General features: G+C 43.0%; 1 protein-coding gene across 2 annotated transcripts in view; it reads left to right on the plus strand.

The window, feature by feature from the left end:
* olfm2a (olfactomedin 2a) overlaps nt 1-16321 on the plus strand; it is a 45330-nt gene extending 29009 nt beyond the window's left edge. For both annotated transcript variants that reach the window (XM_062407206.1, XM_062407205.1), the window contains exons 2-6: nt 3823-3972; nt 9391-9546; nt 12122-12341; nt 13429-13535; nt 15363-16321. In XM_062407206.1, the coding sequence (XP_062263190.1) occupies nt 3823-3972; nt 9391-9546; nt 12122-12341; nt 13429-13535; nt 15363-16037 (1308 nt within the window). In that variant the 3' untranslated portion in view covers nt 16038-16321. The remainder of the gene's footprint in view (nt 1-3822; nt 3973-9390; nt 9547-12121; nt 12342-13428; nt 13536-15362) is intronic.
* The last annotated feature ends 8387 nt before the right edge of the window (nt 16322-24708 follow it).

A 24708-nucleotide genomic window follows, 5' to 3' on the forward strand; every position in this document is an offset into this window, starting at 1 on the left:
GCTGTCTGATGTGATGCCATGGGAACAGTGGGGACCCGGAGGTTGCGCGAATGGGGGGTGAGCCAGAAAAATCCCTACGAGTAATTTTCACTTAAGAGAGCAAGCCCGATTGATTCATTGCCCTCTGCGGTTTCCTGTTGTTTTCATTGCCGCTGTCTTCTTCCTTAATGGGCTTTTGCACGACAGCCATGACAGCTTCAAATCAGGCACTTACATATTCTACATCATCCCTCATGTGTAATGGAGGAATTTCGGCGACCGTGAGTTTAACACCTCCTCTCTTCAGATTCCAAAGAAAGTGTTTATTTCTGGGAGGAAAGGATTATCCCCAAGACCTGATGTGCTCCCAGCTAGCTGCTGATAGCACCATGATTGTTGTCATCCCTGTAAGGGGTCCAACAGGCCTAGAGTAGACTTTGTTTCCTCTATTAATTTGATCTATTTAATTTGACCCTATTTATGTTTTTTTTTTTGCTTTCAAAAACTGTATGTTATCATCAGCGTTTTTATTTGTTTTGTCCTGTTTCCCGTCGTTTGTGAAGCTCTTTTAACTAACCTGCACGAAAGCTGCAATGCAAATGAAGTTTGACCGACTGATTGATTTAGTGAGTTGTTTTTACACAAGCTAATGAGATGTGTGAAAAGGCTGCGCGGTTTGAACACCATGTTAAATGAGCCAATGTCAATGACCCACTCTTCACTACAGAGCGAGGACTTAATCATAGTTGCATAAACAAGTCAGCGCTCCAAAACATATGCAAGTTTACCACTCGCACCCCGGGAGATCAGTGGCTTATGAGCCCTGATATATAGATGTCTCCGCAGCTCGCTCTGCCACAAACCATATATAGGGACAAAGCACATTTGCATTTAAGAATCACAGCCTCCCTCCTGCTCTCTAAACAGCCACTGTGATGAGAATGGGGGAAGTAAGCGCAGAATGGATAGGTGGGTGGTAATGAAGTTGGAGCCGTTTCAAATATGCTCTTAATTTCAGCTCAGCATTTATGAAACATTAATGAAGAGAAGACGTGTTGCTGCGAAAAAACTCTCCGGCTTGGGGTAAAGCAGACGAGGAGCAGAGAGAGGGTTTAAACATGTTTGAGAAAAGTATTATGATAATGAAGCTGACATGCCTCCGATATTGCTTACAGCTTATTACTGCCCACTATGTAGTACATCATGAAAAAAAGTCAGTGTGGCACCGACTGTGGCTCCCTTTCAAGCTGATAGCTGCATGAAAAATTGATGCCCTCTTCGGCATCCATTTGCAGGAGTCTTCCTTAAAGAAAGTGAATATCTGGTGCGTAGGTAGACATCCCCCCCACATGTATGGATGTGAGGTCATCTTTATAGAAGGCAGGAGGCTGCATATACCGTAAGAGTGAGTAACTTAAGTGGATTGTGCAGTTCGAGGAAAACTAACCTCCACCTGTTAACGCTGCAGGACATCCAACGTAATGAGAAGCAGGCGTGCCCTGCTGAGGCCTCTCAATCCGCGGCCTTACACACATCCACCAATTGTTGAGCAGCCGTTTGCTCCGAAGATCTGCAGTAATCATGCGTTCAGCCTCGAGGATTTCCAAACCCTCCAGGGTCCGGATGTAGTAGTAGTGGTGGTATAGCTGCACGTCCAAATCCATGCATTATTAAACTCTGTGGGAATTTGTGTAAATAGTGCATGTGCGAGTATTCATGTTGTAGATATATGTGCTGTTTTTGCATGTGCATCAGCAGATATGTACAGGCATCCTCACAGTAACAGCTTTAACGCAGGACGAGCACTCAGACACTCACAACGCGTGCCACAATAAATAACTCCTGACGGTGAGTGAGACGCGGGCGGAGAAGCAGACAGAGGGAAAATAATCTCGCCCGCCCCACCGGCAATGGCAGAAATGAAATAGACAGTCAGATGTGGCTGAAATAAATTTGAGGACACCCTGCTAGGGAGGCTCTATCTTTGGTCTCATCTTCACTCCAAGTCTGGCATCTGCAGACCTCTGTCATCACTCCGACTAACAGCCGACTGATACTGGATTTCATCACAGAAGGATGACTAATGACAGGAAAGGTGCTGACTGACGGGGGGGGGGGGGTTTCCAGGTCACAACAAGGACTGGCAGCACACTCACTCACGAATATTAACAATAATGGAATTATAATTCAGCCAGAGTGCCAATAGAGTCCACTGCGAGTCATTCATGTGCACATTACTCATTCAGTCATACTGAAATATTATTCATGTATGTGTGAATGGATAATATGAATAGAATATTACTTACTTTAATTAAATTTAGATGTATTAATTAAAAAAATGTATGAGTCTACTCGATATACTATGAATATAATTCAACATATTAAATAAAAAGGGTGTATAAATCCAGGGTTGATATTACAGCATATTTAAGGTGCCCATGTACCTATAATGTGCCACAATTCATCTCAACTGATTTCAAATTCACTCTCTCTCTCTCTCTGAGTGTGGGGGAGAAAAATGTACAACCAGCGAGTACAGGAGAGGGAAAAGAGAGAGAGAAAGAAAGTGGGAGAGGGGGAGGCGTGCCAAGGGATTGGCAAGAGTGACAAGATGTGACAGTGAGCACATTGGCTCGCAGGGCGGTTGCTACTTTACACTCCAATCACACAGTCCCCCTGTCCCCCAAGACATTTTAATCTGATCCCCCCCGACCCAAGGAGACGAGAGCCCAGCACAACGCCACTCGGAGGAAAGTCGGGAGGGCGGCACTGAGCCTTTAGCCACAAGATCTTATTTCCAGCCTTTTCCATCCACTTACATGGATGGGCCTTTAATTTCATCACTAAAATGGCTGCTAGGTCTCTCATTACATTTTGCTTTATATGCCGGGCCTGTGTAGATGCAGTGTGAATGAACTGATGACCAGGCTCGGCCTAGGAACAAAATGTGCATGTGTGTGTGTGTGTGAGTGTGTGTGTGTGTGAGTGTGTGTGTGTGTGTACGCGCAGCACTACTTTTGATTGGATTAGTCAGAGAGAGACATCCATCCTTTCAGCCTCGCCCCTCCTCCGCTGGTAACCGGCTGCTTTATCGATTTCAAACAGCTCCATTTCCTCTCGATGTCCTAACTTATTAGATGCTCTGCTCTCACACAACCTGGCCTGATCCCCCCCCCTCCCCCTCTTCCTCTTGTCTTTGATATCCCCATTTTCCTCCCATATGGTAGAGTTGTGGTTGTCGTTTTCAACTAACATTTTTGTCTTATCTAGACCTGCACCCATCTCTGCTTCTCTTTCTCTATCTTCTATTTTCTATCTGACTCTTTTATCCCTCATGTACGTCATCCTGAGTCCAACTGCTACAAGCACTATCTTCTGTCAATCTCTCTCTTTCTTGCTCTCCCTTTAAAATTAGACTGCAAGTGATTTTACTAGTCGGGGGGGATCAATTGCCATTAATTGCCTTTGGGGAGGAGTCATTTTTGGCAGGGATGCGAGTGACAGAGAAAAGCCACGGAGAAATTATGACTGTGCTGCTAACTTATGGTGACAGAATGGGCACAGCCAATCACGATATGGAATGCATTAAAGAGTCTTTTTTATCTCCAAACACTCTCTACAACACTTCAAGTATTAGATACATTTATTAGTTTCGAAATGCTTTATATGCGGCGGAACACTTTTCAGATTACTGTTGATACACGCTGGCAGAGTAAAATGTCTTGTCTACCCTCATGCATTTCGAGAAGCCTGCTAAGAAGCGGCAAAGATAATCAACACCAAGACAGATGCAAACGGTCGCTTCTTGTGGTCTAAGATGAATATGTCTCTGTGTTTGTGCAGGCTCTGTACCCGAGCCCGGAGGAGGGCTGGCAGATCTACAGCTCGGCACAGGACGCAGATGGGAAGTGTGTCTGCACCGTGGTCGCACCGGCCCAGAACATGTGTAACCGGGACCCACGCAGCAGACAGCTTCGTCAGCTGATGGAGAAGGTGACAGCTGCCAATAAAGCACTCACTCAGAGACACGACTGTGACCCACACACACTGCCACACAAACTGAGCTGGTGTACGGCACGATCTGTCACGTACAGACTGCTGAAGGGAATCCACTTCCTGCCAACAGTCATGCAGATAATTATGAAGGCAAAAAGGAGAAAGTCACTCATTATCTTCTCGCCACTGTGCCGATGGACGGGGTGGGTGAAGTATTTGATTCCCCAAAACCTTTCTGGACTTTCAGGGGTAAACAGTGTTGCAGCGAGTCCGATACAGTTGGAATAACCGGCGACCTAAACTTCAGACGCATTAAAACAACAGAAAACAAATAACATGCTTCCATACTGCTCGTGTGGTGTCATCCAAGTGGCTGAATGCCCCGACATTCATATTCAACTCAAAATGAGATCATTTAAACTGTGTTTTCTGTCTAAATTACATCTGATATCTTACTTCGAGGTGCATTCAAGGACCTTCGGGGAAACACCATCGTGTGGCTACGTCCGCTTGCTTCGCTACTTCCGGTAGAGGACATTTAGACTTACAACACAGTGTACAGACACTTGATTGACACCACACTAGCAGTATGTGGAGGCATGTTATGTTCCTTCTGTTGTTTCCTTACCTATGAAGAAGAGGTAGCCTTGGCTAAACACTGTTTACTCCTAAAACTCCAAAAGTGTTTTCATTTTTCGGTGAACAATCCCTTTAACAAGAGAAGTGTCCTAAACTTACCAATGAAATTGGATTCATTGAGCCATGGCCTTATGTTTCTTTTATAAATCTAAATGTATAGATACAAATTAGGAAACTTAACCGCTTCACAATTCAGTGATGATAGCAAATGCTTTGTTTTCATAGTTACACAGTAAATGCAGTGTATAGTGGCACAAGATGTTACATACCCAGGCTTGTGCAGCTTACATCATTTTTTTTTTGTACATTCTTGTATCTTATATAAAAAATGTATTTAATGTCAAACGAAAAAATGTACATGCATACAACCCTCTGGCTCAGCAACTAGACAGTAATTCCATGTACTATGAGAGTTGTTGACCTATGGTGCAGCACTGTGTATGGAAATGTAATTCCCTGCTAGTGTCTGGTTTACAAACACACAGGGATCAGGGGTGAGACGGCAGGCTGCTGCTTGTTGACTCACCTGATCTGTTACTGCATAAATTGGTGATTTGCAGGAATGTCAGTGTCTCTGCTAAAAGAGATGATTAAAAAACTGAGAAATTATACTTTTCTCTAAGTGGCTGCCAAGCTGCTCTCCCAATGTCAGCAGCTCATTTGCAGCAGAATGTTGTTTTTTTTTCCTTGTTGTTGTTTTTATGTGGACACTCAAAGCCAGAAAATGGGCGAACGAAAAAGGGTGAATCCAAAGAGCGAAAAGCCCGGGAGCGCGGAGGGGGAACCTAGTGGGTGAGATAGTGGGAGCTGACATTGATGTGGTCTTCTGAGGAGATGGCTCAATGAAACACACTGAATTCACATATTGCGTTCATTCTCAGTGAAGTTTGCCTTCTCCCCTGAGATTCTCTGCCTGCTGCTGTTTCAAGCTCATGTTCATGCCGACAAAACCCACACTCATTCACACTTTACAAGCTGCAGATTCTAACAGCAAGGTATATTCGGGGAAACAAACAAAGTTAACAAAAGCTATTCAGAGCAAGGGACTGTCTTCACATAGATATATGGATTAATGTATATGCATGTGTTCACTATATATCTTCATGTACCGTTATAAACAAAACTAAAACACCTGATTCTGCATGGTTTAAGTATGAAGGATCAGAAAATACAGGAAATAAAGTGTAATATATGTGGTGAGACAGAGACAGTTTGTGTGCTGCAATATTTTTGGTGCTGCTCAAATAGCACATGACAAGTGAGTGTAATTACAGGTTCTTGTACAGCACATGATTGAAACATGGATATGTCCATGTCCATGTGTCTACCCATGTGGGTTTTGAAATTATCAGGTAAATACAGCACCTTTAAAGGTTCAGTGTAAAGAATTTAGTGATATCTAGTGGTGAAGTTGCGTATTGCAGCTGAATACCCCTCAACTCAGCCTCCCCTCCTATGCATGAAAGAGAACCTGCGGTAGCCAACAGATGTCATGAGAACTCAAAAAGAGTTGAGTTTGTCCAGTTTGGGCCACTGTAGAACACATGGCGTCCTCCGTAGAGAGGACCCCCTCACTTTGTAAATATAAAGTTTTTAAATATAAAGGGTCCATTCAAAGGTAAGGATAACAGCAATTGGTACAATTTAGATGAATTCACACAAGGACCATTTAAAATTCAATTTCGGCTAATGGATACATTTCACCAAAATCGTACACACTGGACCTTTAACATCTGTTCAATTATGGCTAATTTTTGTAAAGAGAAATATAATAATTGTGATATATCTGTTCAATTTATGAGGTGAAGATGTCGTTTAATTTTTGAGGGCACAGTTTGTGCAGCTACACTGTACAACCCGTCACCCCTTACAATTGAATACAACACACAAAACAAAGTTCAGAAATCACCATGGAATGAAATCATCACATCTCTGGCCCAGCCTGAACAAACATTGGATTTTTTAAGCTATGCAAATATATGATTTACTGTTGAATTAATCATTCTGGCTGATTGTGTTCCTGCGTTTACCAATGTACACAGACATCGCTTGTAAGAAAACACTTATCATCGCCAAAGGCTCCCCTGTCTCATACAGTGCACGGCTCAGCCTAATGAGGACACCTGGGGTCAGCCCGGTTTGTGTTGCACACAAATAAAAGCCACCCGTTAAAAGGCGACGTGTGAGTCAGTGTGTATGTGCACAGAATAGTAGCATGCTCGCTAAAATATCCTCATATGAACCCAGAGCGTGTGAGGGAATTATTTTTCGCAGACCAGATCCACAAAGGCTCTCCCTGACACAGAAAGCCAAGGATACGCTAACAATGTCAAAACCCCCCCTCTGTTCAAAGAATGCAAAGCGGTGAGCAAAAGCCTCTATTAAGCTTTCTGCGAAGCCGGACAAAATGCCATCCAAAGCTAAAGTTGACCCTGAAGGACGGCGGGATGAGAATGCTCACTGCGCAGACTTTTGAACACCTTGCTCCCCTTTGACCGCTCTGTCTGACTGACTGAGATTAAGTGAGACAAGGGGGGGGGGGGGGGGGGGGGGGGGGCGGCAAAGTCATCCGTGCATACACACAAACACACTTAAGGGTTTGGCACAGGGTGCAACATTTCACGGGACACCTGGTGGATTGGATTCTGCGTGGCGTGAGGGTGGAGGTGGGGCATCTCGTGTGGGAAGAAGAAAGACTGCAATGTGCGGTGTGGGTTTGTGTGTGTTGATCAGTTACCACGGCTCGGAGGGCGGAGCGGCTCCCACTGCCGCCACAACCTCCACGGATGGCGCACGGGTAATTGCGGGGATTCTGAGCTGTTGGAACATTTTACTCAACATGTTCCTCAGTAACTCCATCTGAACGGCTGTCAGAATAGTTTTAATTGGCAAAAATAAAATATTTACTGACCAAATAGTCCCTGGTTAGTTCACAAGGCATGTGGGAGAATGAGTTCGATATAGAAAAACACGCTGGCCCAAAACAAACAAGTGGGCTGTCAAAGAGTGTAACGCAAGGCATTTGGTGCAAAACAGACTTTGTGCCAGACCGTGACCTTTGTGAGTTGGGACTGTTTGTGTTGTTGTTAGAGAGCGATTTTGAATGAATTCCTCCGGGTGCTCGGGAGTCTCAGCTGCGCGTGTGCGTTTGGGGGGGGGGGGGGTGGGGGCGTCTTTTTGTGCGTGTAGGCTATTGGACGTACATACACACACGTGGGCCTCCTACACGTATATGCACCCCAGCCCTGTAACATTTGTCAACGTTGGGAGGATTTCTGGCCAGTTCAGCTCGGTGCATCGCGCAGGAGATGAGGGGGTGTATGAAACAGTAGGCTGGTTATGCAGCAACAGAGTGGGCTGTCAAAGAGTGAGCAAGCTGAGTACTTAGTAACACAGAGCAAAACTGAGGACTGAGATTGTGTAAACACCGACATTCCACCACGCTTGTTCCCCCACATGACTTATTCTGTTTGCTATACATCTTACATCTATCTATTAACTTGTGGGCACGATCGTGACACTGTAGCCTTATTCTGATAGCAGTGGGAGAAAGGATATTTATATCCAACTAACCACCAAAGAGGAACCTGCTGACTTTTATTGCATAATATATGAATGTGTTGTTCTTTTTTATGTATTGTCCCGATAGATTCTGGCAGCTGTGCTGCTTTCCCAACATCCTCACTTTTCAACTGGGTTACACTTGATTTTCGTTTCTTCTTTTTTGATTTGCTCATTGCTCGTCGCCTATTTATTCTGTTTTGTATACATTATGTATTTTCTCTAGTGAGTTTTAAATGACTCAGTTTAACCATTTTTATACTTGCCATTTCTTCTGAGTGACACTTTTGATGGCCATCTCTTTTGGGATTTTTGTTATGCAGACTGTGTTAGTCAAGCTGTGATTTTGTTTGATTGCCTCAATCCTCCATCTTTTTCTTTTCTACTGCTTGTGGAGCTCAAGCTTTTACTTTACAGTTCAATACAAGTTCGGTGGAACTCGAGTCTCTAGCCAGGATTATGTTATGACTCATGAATATAAGCAAATTCAGAAAGATTTTTTAAATTTGAATATAAGAATGAGGAACTGCAAAGGATTGGATCCCTTCAGGGGAAATTTAAGTTTCCATATCACTTGTCCCCGGGGAGCTGCCAGCCCAGCATGCAGTGGATATAAGTCATGCGGCTGCAGTTTGCTGAAGGGCAAACCTCCTGACTGACCAAGACATTCACTCCTGTGGACATTTACAAGTTTCCAGTTCATCTGACCTGCGTGGGTAAATACTGATGTCAAACATAAACCCTCTCATGAGGTTTGAAGCAATGTTAGACTCAACAGCATCAAGTTATTCTGGTTTTCCATAAATTATTCTCTTAGAAATCAAGGAATATGTCAATAACATTTGCGTAATAACCAGCTCACAAACTAAAAAAGCAGCCAAAAACATAATCTCCTCAGTGAAGAAAATGAAAGTTCAAGAGATGTCCCACATGTAGCATATACATGTCAGAGCCTCAAACACCATTTGTAAAGTCAATTTGTATACTGGTGATTTTTCTGTATCATCAGGACTGTCTGCAAATAGCACATTTTTCTTGCCAGGTTTCAAATCCAACCAACAATCTAAAACCCCTCAAATATGCAGTTTACGGTCAAAGACAAGGAATATATCCGTATCTTAATGATCAGCAAATCAGCTCTATAGCAAAGTAGAGCTACATGTATACAACTTTTTTTTATTGACAGGAGCATTTGTGTGCGTTTCCATGTGACAGGTTCAGAACATCAGCCAGTCAATGGAGGTGCTGGACCTGCGGACATACAGAGACCTGCAGTACGTGAGGAACACCGAGAGTCTGATGAAGGTGGTGGACGGGAAGCTGAAGGTGGCTTCTGACAATCCCCGCAGTCTCAATCCAAAGGGTTTTCAGGTAATCCCCTCCTCCACCTGCTACGAGTGTGTATCACAATCAAGTATGAATGCGTGTACTATTAGATGTGGCACTGACACACAAGCTCTGCCCGATGCACTCTCCCGCAATCTCTTTTCACTCCTAACAGACAATAAAAAGTTGTATCTTGATGGACTGTCGCATAGGCATCACTACACAAATTCAATTCCAGAACTATGTCGGAGCCGCTGAGTCGTGCGGAGGAAATTTGAGCAAATTCACATGCGCCTGAATTGTTAAACCCCTGGACCTGATAGCACGCCTCTCTTTAGACCCTTTCCTCTCTCCAACTCGATATACTTAACATTCTGGCGTCTGCTCTTAGATTACCGGCACATATATTCCCATTTATCTCTACCTTATCTCTCTACAAGCTTGGACTCAGCTGCCATTATCAGTGGGTCTTTTTGTCTTCCTGTCAGCAGGCTGTCATGCCCAGTCCTTCTCCATATTTCTCACACTCTAACAGATATTAGATGGACCATAAAATAGTTTGATTAAAAGATGCTTTGATAAATGCGAAGTGGGCTTTACCGCTGAGACGCCGCTCCAGCACAGGGACAAGCATGAATGGCCATGTTTTGCTTTCACAGTGTGCTTTATGAACACTATTCCAACCGAGGTAATGAAGAGGTTTATGAAATTAGCCAATTCATCAGTAAAGCCCGAGATGACTAAAATGCGCAGAGAGGTAAACATTACATCCCGGGACTTGTCTGAATGCAAATCCGCAATCCAATAAAAAAAAAAAAAAAGAGGAGGAGGATTTGACCAGAGCAGGTTGGCTGATGAATGCGTGCAGCTCAGAGTTGCCGATGGCAGAGCGTGGGAGATTAACGAGACTGAATTTCCACGGCTTGAAAAGGGGAAAATGAGATTTATGATGTGGCGCCACAGGGCTGAGAGCAGCTCCATCACCAGATTTACGATAAACCTTAACAAGGAGGAAACAGCCCCTCCTGTGGCGGCCACACTTTATTGATACACCTTTTTTCTCTCTGGAGCCCTCTAACTTCGGTGCAGGCAGCCTGGCTCTCCCGCTGCTCCCTGCACTCCTACCTGAGAACACATTGTTCATTTCACTTCTAAACATATGATGAGTCATAGACTAAGTTTATATGCAGCAGGGCCACCGGTCCTTACTGTTAATAAAAAATCGAACCACCCAACATGTGTAAATACAGCTTTTCACGACACGAGTGGGTAGAAGTTAGATCTGTACAGTAACAATACAGAGTAGAGATGTTAAATCTAAAAACATTACACAACATTTAGTTTTTTTTCTAGAACAGTGGTTACATTAAACGATTCCGCTTTCAATCTTAACGTCTCACCACCAGTATGCAAGATATACTTTTCATGCACTTACATGTAACCCCAGTTACATGTATGTGATACTTGTATACTGCAGGTACTTGCAGTTCCACATAACTGCAAAACAGAAGGAGTAAATATATACACCTGGAGCATTGCATAACATTAACATGTTTTAAATTTTTATTAGGGCTGGGCACAAAAAAATATACAAATAACTATCTATATCTGTTAATAAATATTTATTATCTTAATTTATATTTTTCATCGATAGCAAAATAACAAAGGTTTAATATACGGTGCAGTCACAGTGAGGAGGTGTAACAGATGATTGAATTCCCTTTGTAAATGCTTTGCTGTTTACCAAGTGTTTTTCCTTCTCTGCTCATACAGAAAATTTAAAAGCACAAATCTGTCCCTAAAAAACTAAACAGATATTAAAGGATCAGTGTGTAAGATTTAGAGAAATCTAGCGGTGAAGTTGCATATTGCAGCTGAATACAGCTCAACCTCCGATTCTTAACATGAAAGAGAACCTGCGGTAGCCTTCAGTTGTCCTAAGAACTGAAAAAGTGTTTAGTTTGTCCAGTCTAGGCTACCGTAAAAACATGGTGGCCACCATAGAGTGGACCCACCCCCTATGTAAATATAAAGACACTATTCTAAAGTTAACAGCAAGTCGTACAATTTAGATAATTTCGCAATAGTGAAAAAATATAGGATTAATTTATATTCAATTTCTGCCAATAGATCCCTTTCACCTAAATCTTACAAACTTAATACTAGAATATTTATCGCAAATATCAATCCGTCATTAAATTGTCTTTATCATTTGTGTAGTTTGCTTTGCCATAGGAGGGTGTGTAATTTAGTTTTTCTGGAACAATGACAATAAGCTTATCTTTGCATGTAGGACGAGAAGAAGTGACTCAGTGTGTTTTCCCAAAAGATCAGGGAACCCCTAACCCTAACCCAGTCAATTACACCTGGGTGCCGTTTAGCCGTAGTCTTGTGATAAATCCAGGGTGGAGCAGATGAACAATCAGGCAACAATATGAGTTTGTGAGTGAGAGATGAGCCATGAGCGAGACGCAACACCTGAAGAATGAAAGGCCAGCTCCCCTGCACACAATCCCCCTGTACCGAGTCGCATGGTCGACCTCATCCCTTTTGTCCTCTTTATTCTCTACGGGTTTAATCTTGTTCCCTCTTTGCTTCTCTGTGACGAAAACATCTCAAGGAGTTAAAGGACAAGGTCACCCAGCTGCTCCCCTTGCTGCCAGTGCTGGAACAGTACAAGGCGGACGCCAAGATGATCCTGCGTCTTCGGGAGGAGGTGAGAAATCTGTCTCTGGTGCTGATGGCCATCCAGGAAGAGATGGGGGCCTACGATTATGAGGAGCTACGCCATAGAGTCCTGCTGCTGGAGACCAGGCTCCACTCGTGCATGCAGAAACTAGGTATGAAATGTTTGCAAGTGGTTGCGGGTCGTTGGGTGTACGAGCGTCAAATGCTTAATTTGAAACTCATTAACAAATAACACTGTGGCAATTTAAAGATTAGAGGGACAGTAGTGCAGAAAGGAGTTAATGATCAATTTAGTATCATCGCTGGTCAAAACTATTGCATATTGTCAACATTTCCACTGTTATGAGGGCCTCGTTATCTGCATACATTCGAAACATTGGCCTCGAAACACTGAATGAATAATTGATCGTGCTCACATGTATTTTGTTAACTTAAAGTGATGATTTTACAAAATCCCACATATGTAAACTGAGGAGTGTGCAGAAAAAAGACTACAAAGCTACAGCGGAGCCTTTGGGTCATTAGTGTTAAGTTATTGTCTTCCATTGGTATAATGATGATAATTAGAAGAAAATACTACTCAGTCGATTCCTTGATCTTTTTTATACTTGCTTTACATTACAAGTAGATAAATACAGGAAAATAAAGAATAAAGATATACACATGTATAATATGAATATTATATATTAGTTAACGATTCCATTAGTGAAAATCTATCCAGTAACTGCTGATGTTAAGTGAAATGGATCCGCGATACTTTCAATATTAACAAAAATTTGAATAAAGTGCCAACCCTCGCCTGTGGCAGCGGTGGCTGAGACTCATTAACACAAGTGAGGCTGCTGACAACAGCACGTTCACAACAACTAGATACTAATACAGACCAGTATTCAGTGTGCGGTTCTGAGTCGAGCTTCACCGAACTTTGAATATCAAGGTGAACGGCTGTTGGTGCAGCAGCGGTGGTGTAGATTGAGGATCTGTGGACTGAGTCCTGCAGACGGTCTTCATTTGTGATGGCTCACTTACTGCAGGTTAAACCTGCAACCAGCCTCACCACAGGACAAGCAAACATCCCATTCCCGATCAATACATTTTTACACCACAATACAAAATGTATTACAAAAAGGATTACTGAAAATCAAAAAGCCGATTAAGCAACAACACAAAAAACAAGGTGCAGTTTGTATATATGTAAGACTGTATGAAACTTGACCTCTTCCCCTTGTTGACCTCCAGGCTGTGGCAAACTCACTGGCGTCAGTAATCCCATCACAGTACGAGCATCGGGGTCAAGGTTTGGCTTCTGGATGACAGACACTATGATCCCCAGCTCAGACAACAGAGTAAGTCTCTCCTTTTCTTTCGCCACACTCCCTCAACTCTTGTACCTTTCATTCCCTACAACCCGCTTCAAAGTTCGACACACCCATGAATAAAGTGGTATAAAAGTCACTTGCCGAGAGCAGGCTGAACTCTGTCAGTGGCTGAATGAAAAAATATATATCCCTCGCAGCAACGCTGCCATGATACTTAAGTGGCTGATTGAATGTTTTGCCTGAGCAGGACTTCTGGTGAGCTACCGAGGGGGAGAGGCAGAGAGAGAAATGGGGAAGCAAAGCTGAGTCACTGATAGATAGCATCCCTTTCCCTCTGTCACCGCAACTCCAGCTGATTAATCACTTCATCATCAGTACAGAGATGGATGAGTTGTGTGGGCTAAAGTTTTCTAAATCACCCAGGTAATTACCAGGAGTGTGCTGAGATGCTCTGGACCCAGATGATATAGTAATGGCTTCAGCTGATTAGAGATGACATGTGGTTTTGTGTGGACAGGCACATGGAATGGAACACGGGGGAGAGCGATACGATGGCTGGGGGGGTTGGGTGCTGTAGGGGCTGGTGAATGGAGGGGGGGGGCAGTGGTGGAGTGGTGGAGAGTGGATTATTAGCCATCTGTAAGGGAGAATGGAAACGGATGAAGTTCAAGAGGAGGGATGAGGGCTGGCCTTTTTCATCTCCACCCTGAATCATCTAACCAGGCTTAATAGATATTGCTGGCAGAAAAGGTCAATTTTCTGAGATTGAATGTCCCGATCTTTATCTTTAATCACTTGACGTTATCAGATCACATTTGACTCTTTAGATCAATCGCTTTTTGTATTAACAGCCAGATACATCAACACATGCCACATTAGCACCCGCCACAATCATGATAATCATATTTAGGGACGCGTCCTCGTCGCTGAGGAGCCAAGTAGGACGAGAGAAGGAGAGGGGGAGAAAACAAGACACATGGTCGAAATGTGCTATGAGCTTCAGCCTGGCTCAGCTCCCTCCTCCCGCCCAGCTCCCGGGACTCATTTAGCAGGCAGGGGAGAAACAATGCTTGATGCACCATAATCTCCCCTTCTCCATAATTCAGCTAGTGTTTACCTCACCACCCCCTACTCCTCCCATACCCTTCCAAACACCCCCCCGGTCACACTTTTATTAAAAAAAAGCGGCTATTTTACACCTGAGAGGAAGGCAAGAGAGGAGGGGAAGAGAGACACATTGGGAAAGAAGTGCTTCGGAAGAATAATGGCTATATCACAGCAAAATTCTCGTTGATCTATGAGGGACAAAATAAATACCTGAGCCAACAGCAGTGTAATTGAATCAATTAAAAGCTGAACTGTGCTTCGACAGAACCATTGAGGGAAGAAGACGGAAGATGCAGCCGGAGAGGGGCGAAGTCAGTGGAGAGATCCGCTGAGAGTGCTTGAGGAAAAAGATAGAGCTGCTAAATGGATTGATTTTCTGTAAATGTGGACTGGAAAGGGCAGGGAGCACAGGCGGTGCTTGACTGCAAAGTACGGGCATCGTCTTGACAAACACATGCGCACACACACAAACACACACACACACACACACACACGAGAGAGATCAATAGTTCAGCACAAGTATTCAAATATGCACAAGTGCATGGAGGCATACAGAGATTCACCACATACACACTTACTTTGCTCAGGGCGATGCCACCAGCTACAATGATGGCAGAGTTCTTGCAGAGAGTTGTGCCATATATAGCAAGAAAATAATATCCTATTATAACCTTAAGACCTTCACATCAACTTCTTCAGTTTCTTCCTTTTCCCGCCAGTCGGATTCACCTTTTCCTCTTTTCACAGGTCTGGTCCATGGACGGTTACTTCAAGGGACGTCGTGTCCTGGAATACCGCACAATGAATGATTTCATGAAGGGCCAGAACTTTGTGCAGCACCTGCTGCCTCACCCCTGGGCCGGCACTGGCCACGTGGTTTACAACGGCTCGCTGTACTACAACAAGTACCAGAGCAACATCATCATCAAGTACCACTTCCGCTCTCGGAGTGTGCTGGTGCAGCGCAGCCTGAGTGGGGCCGGATATAACAACACCTTTCCCTACTCCTGGGGTGGCTCCTCCGACATCGACCTCATGGCGGATGAAAATGGCCTGTGGGCCGTTTATACCACCATCCCCAACGCTGGGAACATTGTCATCAGCCGCCTGGAGCCGCAGAGTCTGGAAGTGCTGCAGACGTGGGACACAGGTTTTCCCAAGCGCAGTGCTGGAGAGTCCTTCATGATCTGCGGTACACTCTACGTCACCAACTCCCATCTGGCTGGTGCCAAGATCTACTTTGCCTACTACACCAACACGTCGAGCTACGAGTACACGGACATCCCCTTCCACAATCAATACTCCCACATCTCCATGATGGACTACAACCCCAGGGAGAGGGTCCTGTACACCTGGAACAACGGACACCAGGTGCTCTACAATGTCACACTGTTCCAGGTTATTAAGACTTCTGGTGACTGAGAACCCTCAGACTGACCCACTCAAATAATGCTGTGATCAATGTTCGGGAGGGCTGGGGGACACAGGTGGAGGTGGGGTACTAGCGGGTGGTGTGGGTTGAAGGGGGGGGTTCAATGTATGGGCATAGAATTGGATTTTTTTTAAAGAATTTCAATCTTTATTGAGTGCTATTATTCACATTCTCATAAACCATTCCGACAGCAAGGTCCGTAAACATACAAAGACTGAGCGCTTCTCTTTTTGTTTTGGTTCTGTGGTGAGTAAGCATGGTTCTTTTTATTTGTGATGAGAAATAAATGTAAATCTTTACCATTTATGGCTTTGTATTCAATTGTCACTTTCATTTAAAAAAAAAACTCCACTGCATTTTGAAGGTGTACGAGTGTACTCCCAAGACTGGTGCTTCTTAAGTCAAACCAATCTGAGGTATAAAACTAAAGCTGATATTCAGTATGTACTAGAAGGGCACTTTGAAAGTGTTTACTTCCGACTTTCTATTCATAATCTAAACTGTAGCAGCCGCCATATTCGAATCAGTCCCACCATAGTTTCAGATGTAAGCAGGATACTTTTTTACAGTTTTCATAATAACAAAACAGATCTCTAACTGGGTGATTTGCTATCATCCATAAAGTTGCTACCGTCCACGCAGACACCCAGAACTCAGTTTCAGCTGCAGTTGTGTGCTTACCCGCAGAAGGCATAGATTTCTCTCTCTCCCTTTGAGAACTTCTCTTGGTGTGGGTTGAAGGGGGGGGGGGTTCAATGTATGGGCATAGAATTGGATTTCTATGCCCATACATTGAAAAAGACCAACAGACCAAAGACCAACTCTTTGGTCTGTGTAGCTGTCAAATGGAATCTGTTGCTGGAACCTTCATGTGCATGCATGTGCACGCCAGCTTGCACCATAGATGAATTGAGTCTGAGGAAAACACGGCAAAGAAAGTCTTGAAACTTCCTGGATCATGTATTCGGATAATTTAACGGCTTCCGTCTTGGGAATTGGTTCAGTTGTTTTCGTGTAATCCTGCTTATTAATTTACTAACTAACAAAATCGAAAAAACATAAAGTCCTTTTGGAGGCTGAATAGTACAGATTCAAAAAAAATATAATCCTGGAATCATATCTTGCTGATATTGAGTAGCTATTATAGCCGAGACATAAAATACTGAGGTGACAGCATAAGGCAATCTCGCTGCATTGATCCATACCTCTGGAGACTATTCTTACATTTCCCCCCCCTCTACAAGAGCCTGCGGAGCTTGTGGTCCTGTGTAATAAAACAGGCACGCTTCCACACATTTACATATGTGTGTTGTTCCAAGGTGAACTGAAAGAAAACATCAAGTAAAGAGTGCGAGCGGTCGAGAGGCACAAACAGGGAAGGAGATTAAATGAGATGAGATGAAAAAAGGGAAAATAAAATGGCATTAACATCGCAGCTGAGAAACGAGCCTTCACACTTATGTTGCTTGTCAAGCTCCAATCTGCCTTAATCCTGTTAGTCGCACAGCTCGTCTCAGGTGCTATCTACGGAGAAATGTTCCAAACACAAGGCACGCGCTGGGACACATGAAAGTCTCATGCTGCAGACCTTTCATTGGAACTTTTCTTTTAACTATCTGTTACTGAAGATAATCCTAAAGCCTGACTGGCACTCTCTGCTGTCTGTAGGGGACACTCTGGAAAAAGCCATCAGCCCCCTGTTATGTAATTTTATTCATATAATTTAAAAGAAAGGCTTGTAAGGAAGCATCGGTTCTTTGTAGAGGCTGCGGTGGACAAAGAAGACAGGAAATAAAATAGATGGTTCCACGTTTCTTTTCTTCTCCTGTGGAACCATGGTGATCCTATTCATCCAGGGGTGACCTTTCCGTCAATAAGGGAGCTGTGCTAGATAGGACCCTGATGAGTTCATACACAGTGGGGGCTGACATTTAAAGCACAACTGCAATACACAATAGCAATACAGAGCATCCTACAGTCTCAGCCAAATACAGTGTAAGGGAAAAATAAATGTTGTAGAGATACATCTACGGAATTGTAGGTATTGATATAACTGGTTAATAAAGAGATCTTTTAATGGTTAAAATGGCTGACATTAATCTACAGTTTCACATGAATATAAACAACTGATTGGGAGACTGTGATTTTGCCATCCTTACATCAGCACTCCCACTTCCTTTCTAAATAAAAAAATAAAAAGGCGACTCCATTGGCCAGTCATGGTGGTAACTCGTACGAAAACACAAAAGAAGCATTTTTCACGTCATCTTTTAGCAAGGTACACACACTATACACACAGTTATTTAATGTCAGGCATGAACGGTTGAAACAGGCCTAACTCTTTATACAGCCCAAAAAAACGTTTCCCCTAAAGAGAGGGAAGAGGAGAAAACTTTGAGTGCACACAGATAATGAAAACTCTGCCATCAAACAAACTGAAAAATAAAAGTCAGCAGACCAAAAAGATGCACTCCTTTAAGAAATACAGAAGGAACATCGACCCACTCTCGTCTAATTCTGCTCACGAAAGACCTCCAACGAAATCCACAGTAGAAACAAAAAATATAGACCTAAAAATAAAGTACAGAAAAATGTGTCATCCATTTAAACTTAACACCCTGATGCTTTTAGTTAGAATAAAAAAGAAATACAGAACGAGTTATTGCCACTCTCCCACTTATCTTTCTTAAGCAATATTGTCTCTTCACCTTTTCCCTTTTGATTATTTTTTATTATAAATTCTAATGTTGCTGCGAGGGAAATGGAAAAAAAACGTAGAGCACGAAAGAAAAAGTTTGTTGACAACTTTTTTCATCAAAAAATCAATTACTGTGAGTGTCTGCTGCTGAGCAGTATAAGCATGGCCCGAAGCATCAGAGAGGCAAACATTAGCTCCATAAGCACGAGTGAGGGAGGTGTTGTGCTAACTGAAGCTCAGAGCCAAGAGCCAGTAACTGTTGTCATAATAACCATAAAGATCAGGGGTATTATGATTACGGTTGGCCCCACTTCAGTATTGTGTCACTGCCTCTGAGTCAGGACGGATCATCTAGGTGCACAACACATGACGAGGAGCATCAGCACTTGCAGGTCGTCTTTACTCATGGGAAATTCTTCCGGGTTAAAAGAAAACGGGAATGAAAAAACGGTGAAGGTCTGAAAGCAGAGATTTACATATAGAGACGGTTTATCCGTAACACTATGCAACACAACAAATGTCGAGTTTGTCTGTTGATCACAGATCTAGAGTTTCACTGAAATACAACAGCTATATTTCCGTGGATTCAAAGAACAGATGGCCGGTGCGCAGACAGCGGGACGCTGAAGCACAAGAGTCTGAGGAGCGCGGTGGTCCCGAGACATTCTCGCCTCACATTTGACTGGAGGGGGTTCACTTTTTTCATATATGTATATAAATCTCATTACGTGGAGACATCCCAATCGGTTGATTCTACGCAAGCATCGGCCACGCAGGGTCTAAGTTGGTTTGAGACACTAGGTGGCGTTTCTGATCCATGTTCTTCTTATACTATTGGTAATAAATGTGATATTAAATCCAACATATTCAAGGAACAGTCATAGAGTTTAGTTTACAGCAGTATCTCTTGTGCTAATTGTGCATATAACATATAGCTGGAGATGGGCATGGAGACAATTTTCACAAGATTAATGGTAAATGTGTGTAGTAACCTTTAAATAACTAAACAGGAGCTGTGGAGAATGAGTCAGCAGTGTCAACTGAGAGGATGAATGAAAACTGTGGAGCAAGAAAAAAAGTTGCAAATACAAGATAGCAATGATTAGTTATTGGTTTTGTGTCATCGAGCACCTGATTTATGTTCAATACTAAACTGGAGAAAGTCAATTGGGGAAAGTCGGGATCAAAATGTGAAGCTTCAAGTTTCACATGATGGTTTCACTGACCTTGAACAATAAAATAAACAAACATTTCCATTGTGAGGTGAAGTGAGAGTGAATCCAGTTTACTCATGAGAAATGCAAGATTTGCAAAGTTTGCAGGCAGACAGTGGCTGAGGAAAACGCTTTTGAAAAAAATCCAGGGGAATCATTCATAAACATAATCACATGAGAGCTCTAAATGGTGCAGAAAGACAACTCGGATTATAAACAATCTCATTATTCTTAAAATATGTCAGGGTACAATTATTTCTCCTTGATGCCAAAGGAGAGTATCATAATGAATTTGGCATCTGGAGACAGTACTGCACAGTCAGTACAGTGAAGTAGGTACATTTAATAGTGCAATTAATAATTTAGACTTTGCATAGCCAAGGTCTTGTTGCGCAGACATCAGTAATCTTTATTGCTTAGTTCACCAACAAATGCAGGGAACAGTTGATAAACAGTGAATATCTGATGTCCATATAATATAGATCTGTATTACACCATGTAAAAGACAAAAGTAAAATTCTGGAGCTGAACTATTCGTCGTGCATGGTCGCACATAAAAGGAAACTGCATCTCCTTTACCCTGAGAGACCCTCTGCTTAATTCAGCACGAGTGCGGGGGTCAGCAGTGACTTTGCCAGAACAGAGTTCTGCAGGACACAAAAGAACTAACTTTAAAATAAAAGTTGGCCTGAATAATAAATAACCAACGCAGACTTTATTCGAGGAGGATGTATTAATCTTGGAAAAGAGAAAAAATAACTGTCCTTATGAGCAGCCTGCATTAATGCAGAGCACATATCCGACAGGAACAATAGACCGCACACCAGCACGGGCGGTTTGATTAACTTAAAGTGGCTATAAGCATGCATTCTCACATGCACTCGAACTGATTGAATGCAGGTACGGCAGAGAAAGCAGCGGTTTGATAGAGTGCACAGGCAGGAGGTTCACGGGCAGCAACAGAGGCAGAAACCTCAATTCCAGAATTAAGAAGAAGCCCAGCTCCCACTTAAATCATGTGGGAGGAAGGGTCCATTTCAATGGAAACACAATCATCTGTGTGTCTGTGCAGTTGCTCCTGAGATGCTCCTCTTTGATTAAATAGCAAGGTACAAGCCGAGTGCATTTACTTTCTGTCCCTGCAGCTCATATAGTCGATATTGGTTGCGACTATCTTCATCCCCTGACAGAGAGCCTCACAAATAGTCCCACGCTGGTTTCATGTGTCTGGCAATTCACAGTTTCTTTCATGGGACCGGCGCCGGCGTCCTCACTCGTTGTACCCTCAGCCGCACTTGGAACAACACCTCCTCTCGTCCACATTCACAATAAACAAACAGACCACCATCACTAGATCAGATTAAACAGAACCCATACTCGGTTTCCTTATGTCTCTCGAACAGTTTTCATATCCATGTTTGAACTCGCACGCGGTCTGAGGAGGCCGGGGCGTGGGGAGGCCAAGCGAGACAGGAGGTAATTTTACTCCACTTAACTCCTCAGAGAACCCTTCTCATTAATTGTCTCTTTAATTGTGTTTTGAGCTTTCATGGATTCAGCACTCGCATCCCTAATGTGAAGGACAGTAAAGTAGAGCCATTCTGGCCTGAAACCATGGGTGATTCCGTTTTATAACCCTGATGTCCTAACATCGCACACCTCACTGAGGCAGTAAAAGATTTAGCATGAAAGATTGGGCTGCAGCTTCTCCTGGACGCCTGTTCTCTGTCAGTAATTACCGCGCCATGTAGCTGCTGGTTTAGCTCTGAGGTGCTTACGGGGCCAGAAGAGTAAATATAACCATCCCTATGTAGCCACAAGCAGATATAAGAAGTAAGAGTCCAATACGTTCAATAAGTGTGTATCACTGGGAATGGCTTTTAGAAAAACAATACTGAGGAAAAGAACAACAGTGCTGCAAGATGGATATGTAGTAAATAACTTGGAAGTAAAAAAGCTTACTGAAATAAGTAACTTTAAAAGTATAAAGGTTTTAACGACTTTTTGAGTTAAAAGCAATCAGTCTTAACTATCAATCAAAATAAACAAGAAGAATAAAAGGTGATTGTATAGTTGCACTTGTGTGTTTAACAGTGGACTCACACGTTTGTGTTGTGTTTATTCATGAAGGTGGTTGTGCCCGAGGCTTGGTGCCTGTGTGACCATCATAAATTCAGTTGCAAGCTTGGGACACACAACACAGCCGGCTTTCACGCCAACGTGTGATAATGTGATTTTAAAGAGAAATTCACATGAATTATAATCCACAACCAGATGAACACACGCAAGGTTCACCAGCTGCCGCTGCCTCCTCTCTCTCATTATCTTGATTTGATTGGCTATAATCTGGTTCCAGCGTTGCCGCATGAAACTGTGAGCTCCGGTCAACGTGGGCCGCGTGCGAAGCAAGCAAACTGATTCAATGGAACCATAATGCAAATCTGCAACACATGACATCGACCATTCAAAGTTAATGAGCAGCAGTTTTATACAAAAATTCAATTCAATTGTATCAGTATTGCACCAGCCATTATCTCAAGGCATTTTGTATTTCAGAGAAGCCCAACAGTTCCCACAGCAACGGGTTAAAGAGGAAAAGCTAGTTCTACTTAACAAATTAGTACAGAATATAAAACATAAGTCATTAGCGGCAGATGTGTTGAGAGACAAATGTGGTGGTTAAGGGAGAGTGTTAAATATTGACCAGTAAATCATTTGATGTTTATTTGGCAGTAAATCATATGGAAGTGCTCTCTTTACAAGATTTCATGAAGATTAAGTATTCAGGGGTTACAGACCAAAATGAAAAATTATGAGCAGCCGTTGATGGACATTTTGGACATTTTACAACAAATAAATGAGTCATTCCTCTAAAAGAGGCTGCAGCTGTGATCCTTTCTACTCAAACTCTATTTATTGTTTCCTGTTGAAGTGACTCACATCGTTTTAAAAGCATTCACTTGCCAAGAAAAAATTAATAAAAGGCGAGCAATACTCAAGTTGACAGTCACATTTCCTCCATCCTTGCTGCTTAATGATATGTCCTCTGTCCTTGTTCTTTCTGCATTTCAGCCAAGGATCACTTTCTTCAGGGTTAATTGCACTATTTGCATAAACCCCCCCATTCCTTTACAAAAGATTTTCAATGTTCTAAAATCCCGGTTGTCCATCCATGCAGCAAGAAATAACTGAAAACATGCAGGGCATCGACCAACAACTCCAAATGAAGAGAAGGGATCATCCAAAACCACGGTTCGGTTCAGACCTGGTTTTTCTGAGCCACTGTTTGGTTCATATCTCATTTATTTTTGTAAGAAAAATAATATTTTATAGGCTAGGGGGGGAAAAAATGCTCTAAACATGGCTGACTTGAACGTGCCTGCAGGGACAGCTAATTAAACTAGCCCAAATTTTAACACGGGCTTGAAAGGACCAAAATATTCACATGAAGCATGCATTCAGAACAGCTTTTCCTAACTTTATATTGTATTATTGTTAGGGATTCCGAGAAGTGGTGATTGTGAAATAAAAAATACCTTCAGCTGTATCACGATTCAGTTGTCTCCATATCCCCGTACGAGATTGTGGATGTTTGTTTCTTGCTTTCAATATCGCTCCACCCCTGCTCACTAAAAGTGAAAGCGGCAGCTGCTTGACTCAGCAAAAACCTGGTTGTGATAGACAGATTGGACTATAAGTCATTTTTTGTAAAAGTTAAACAGCGGCCCTGTCCCCTTGAAAGTCTGTATTTCAAGCTGAATATACCGAGTGAAACAGATGGTGTGAGACATGAGCTGTTATCGGGCCCCTTCAGCTGATTTTACAAGCCAGATATGATGCTGATGATGGGGACAATCAGGCTCCTACTAAAGGCACACACTCAAGAATCAGCTCTGCATTGGAGGTTGTTATGACAGTTCAACACCCCCTTACCCCCCCACCCGCCCCCAAGTTCAAACTATTTGAATAGGACTCATCACAAGCGGTTCATTTGCTCCCGGCACCCACTAAATCTCTGTGACACCGTTGTGGTGATTTGAACATTTGATGGATGTTCAGCAGAACTTCCCAGTGCCGGCAGGTAGCTCAACTTTTTGTAGACTTAGAGTGTTTAAAGCTCTGGGTCAGTTTCCCTGAGTGAATGATGCGCTATATTTATAAAACTGCACCAGAGTCACAAGGAGGTGATTGGGGTGAAGGTCAGAAGAAGAAAACAACGCTGGACTTTGACACTAGAGACCAGCTTGGCATCCAGATTCCTGTCTGCAGTCGGTTACTGGCAACACAAACCTGAAGGCTCAGAAGATCCACATTCCGTGCACAGCAAATCTAAAGTGTTGCCTGTTGAGTCTGTTGACCTGAGATCCTCAGCTGCTCTTTCTACAAAGTCTCCCTCCCTTGAGGCTTTAAAAAAAGCCTTTTCAAACCAAAAACAACCTCTGTCCGATCTCTCTATCTGGCTCGGCCTCAGTTTTAATCCTCTTCCTTACTAACACACCTGCAAACTCATATCACATGACCCACATATTCACTGAGCGTAGACAGGCTGAATACAGGCCATGTGGCAGATTGCTGGAAAAATAGCTCATCTACTACACATGTAAGCAGTTGTATGATTGATTTTAAATGCACAACAGTTGTTAGCAAAGACAACAAGGCTAATGTCGGCTGTTTTCTTGGTGAAAAGGGTCATGTGATAGGAGCCTGATGATTCAGCGAAGGCTATGTCATAACTGAAAGAGAGCCAAT

This window comes from Platichthys flesus, chromosome 16, assembly GCF_949316205.1.
Source record: "Platichthys flesus chromosome 16, fPlaFle2.1, whole genome shotgun sequence".
NCBI classification, from domain to species: Eukaryota; Metazoa; Chordata; class Actinopteri; order Pleuronectiformes; family Pleuronectidae; genus Platichthys; species Platichthys flesus.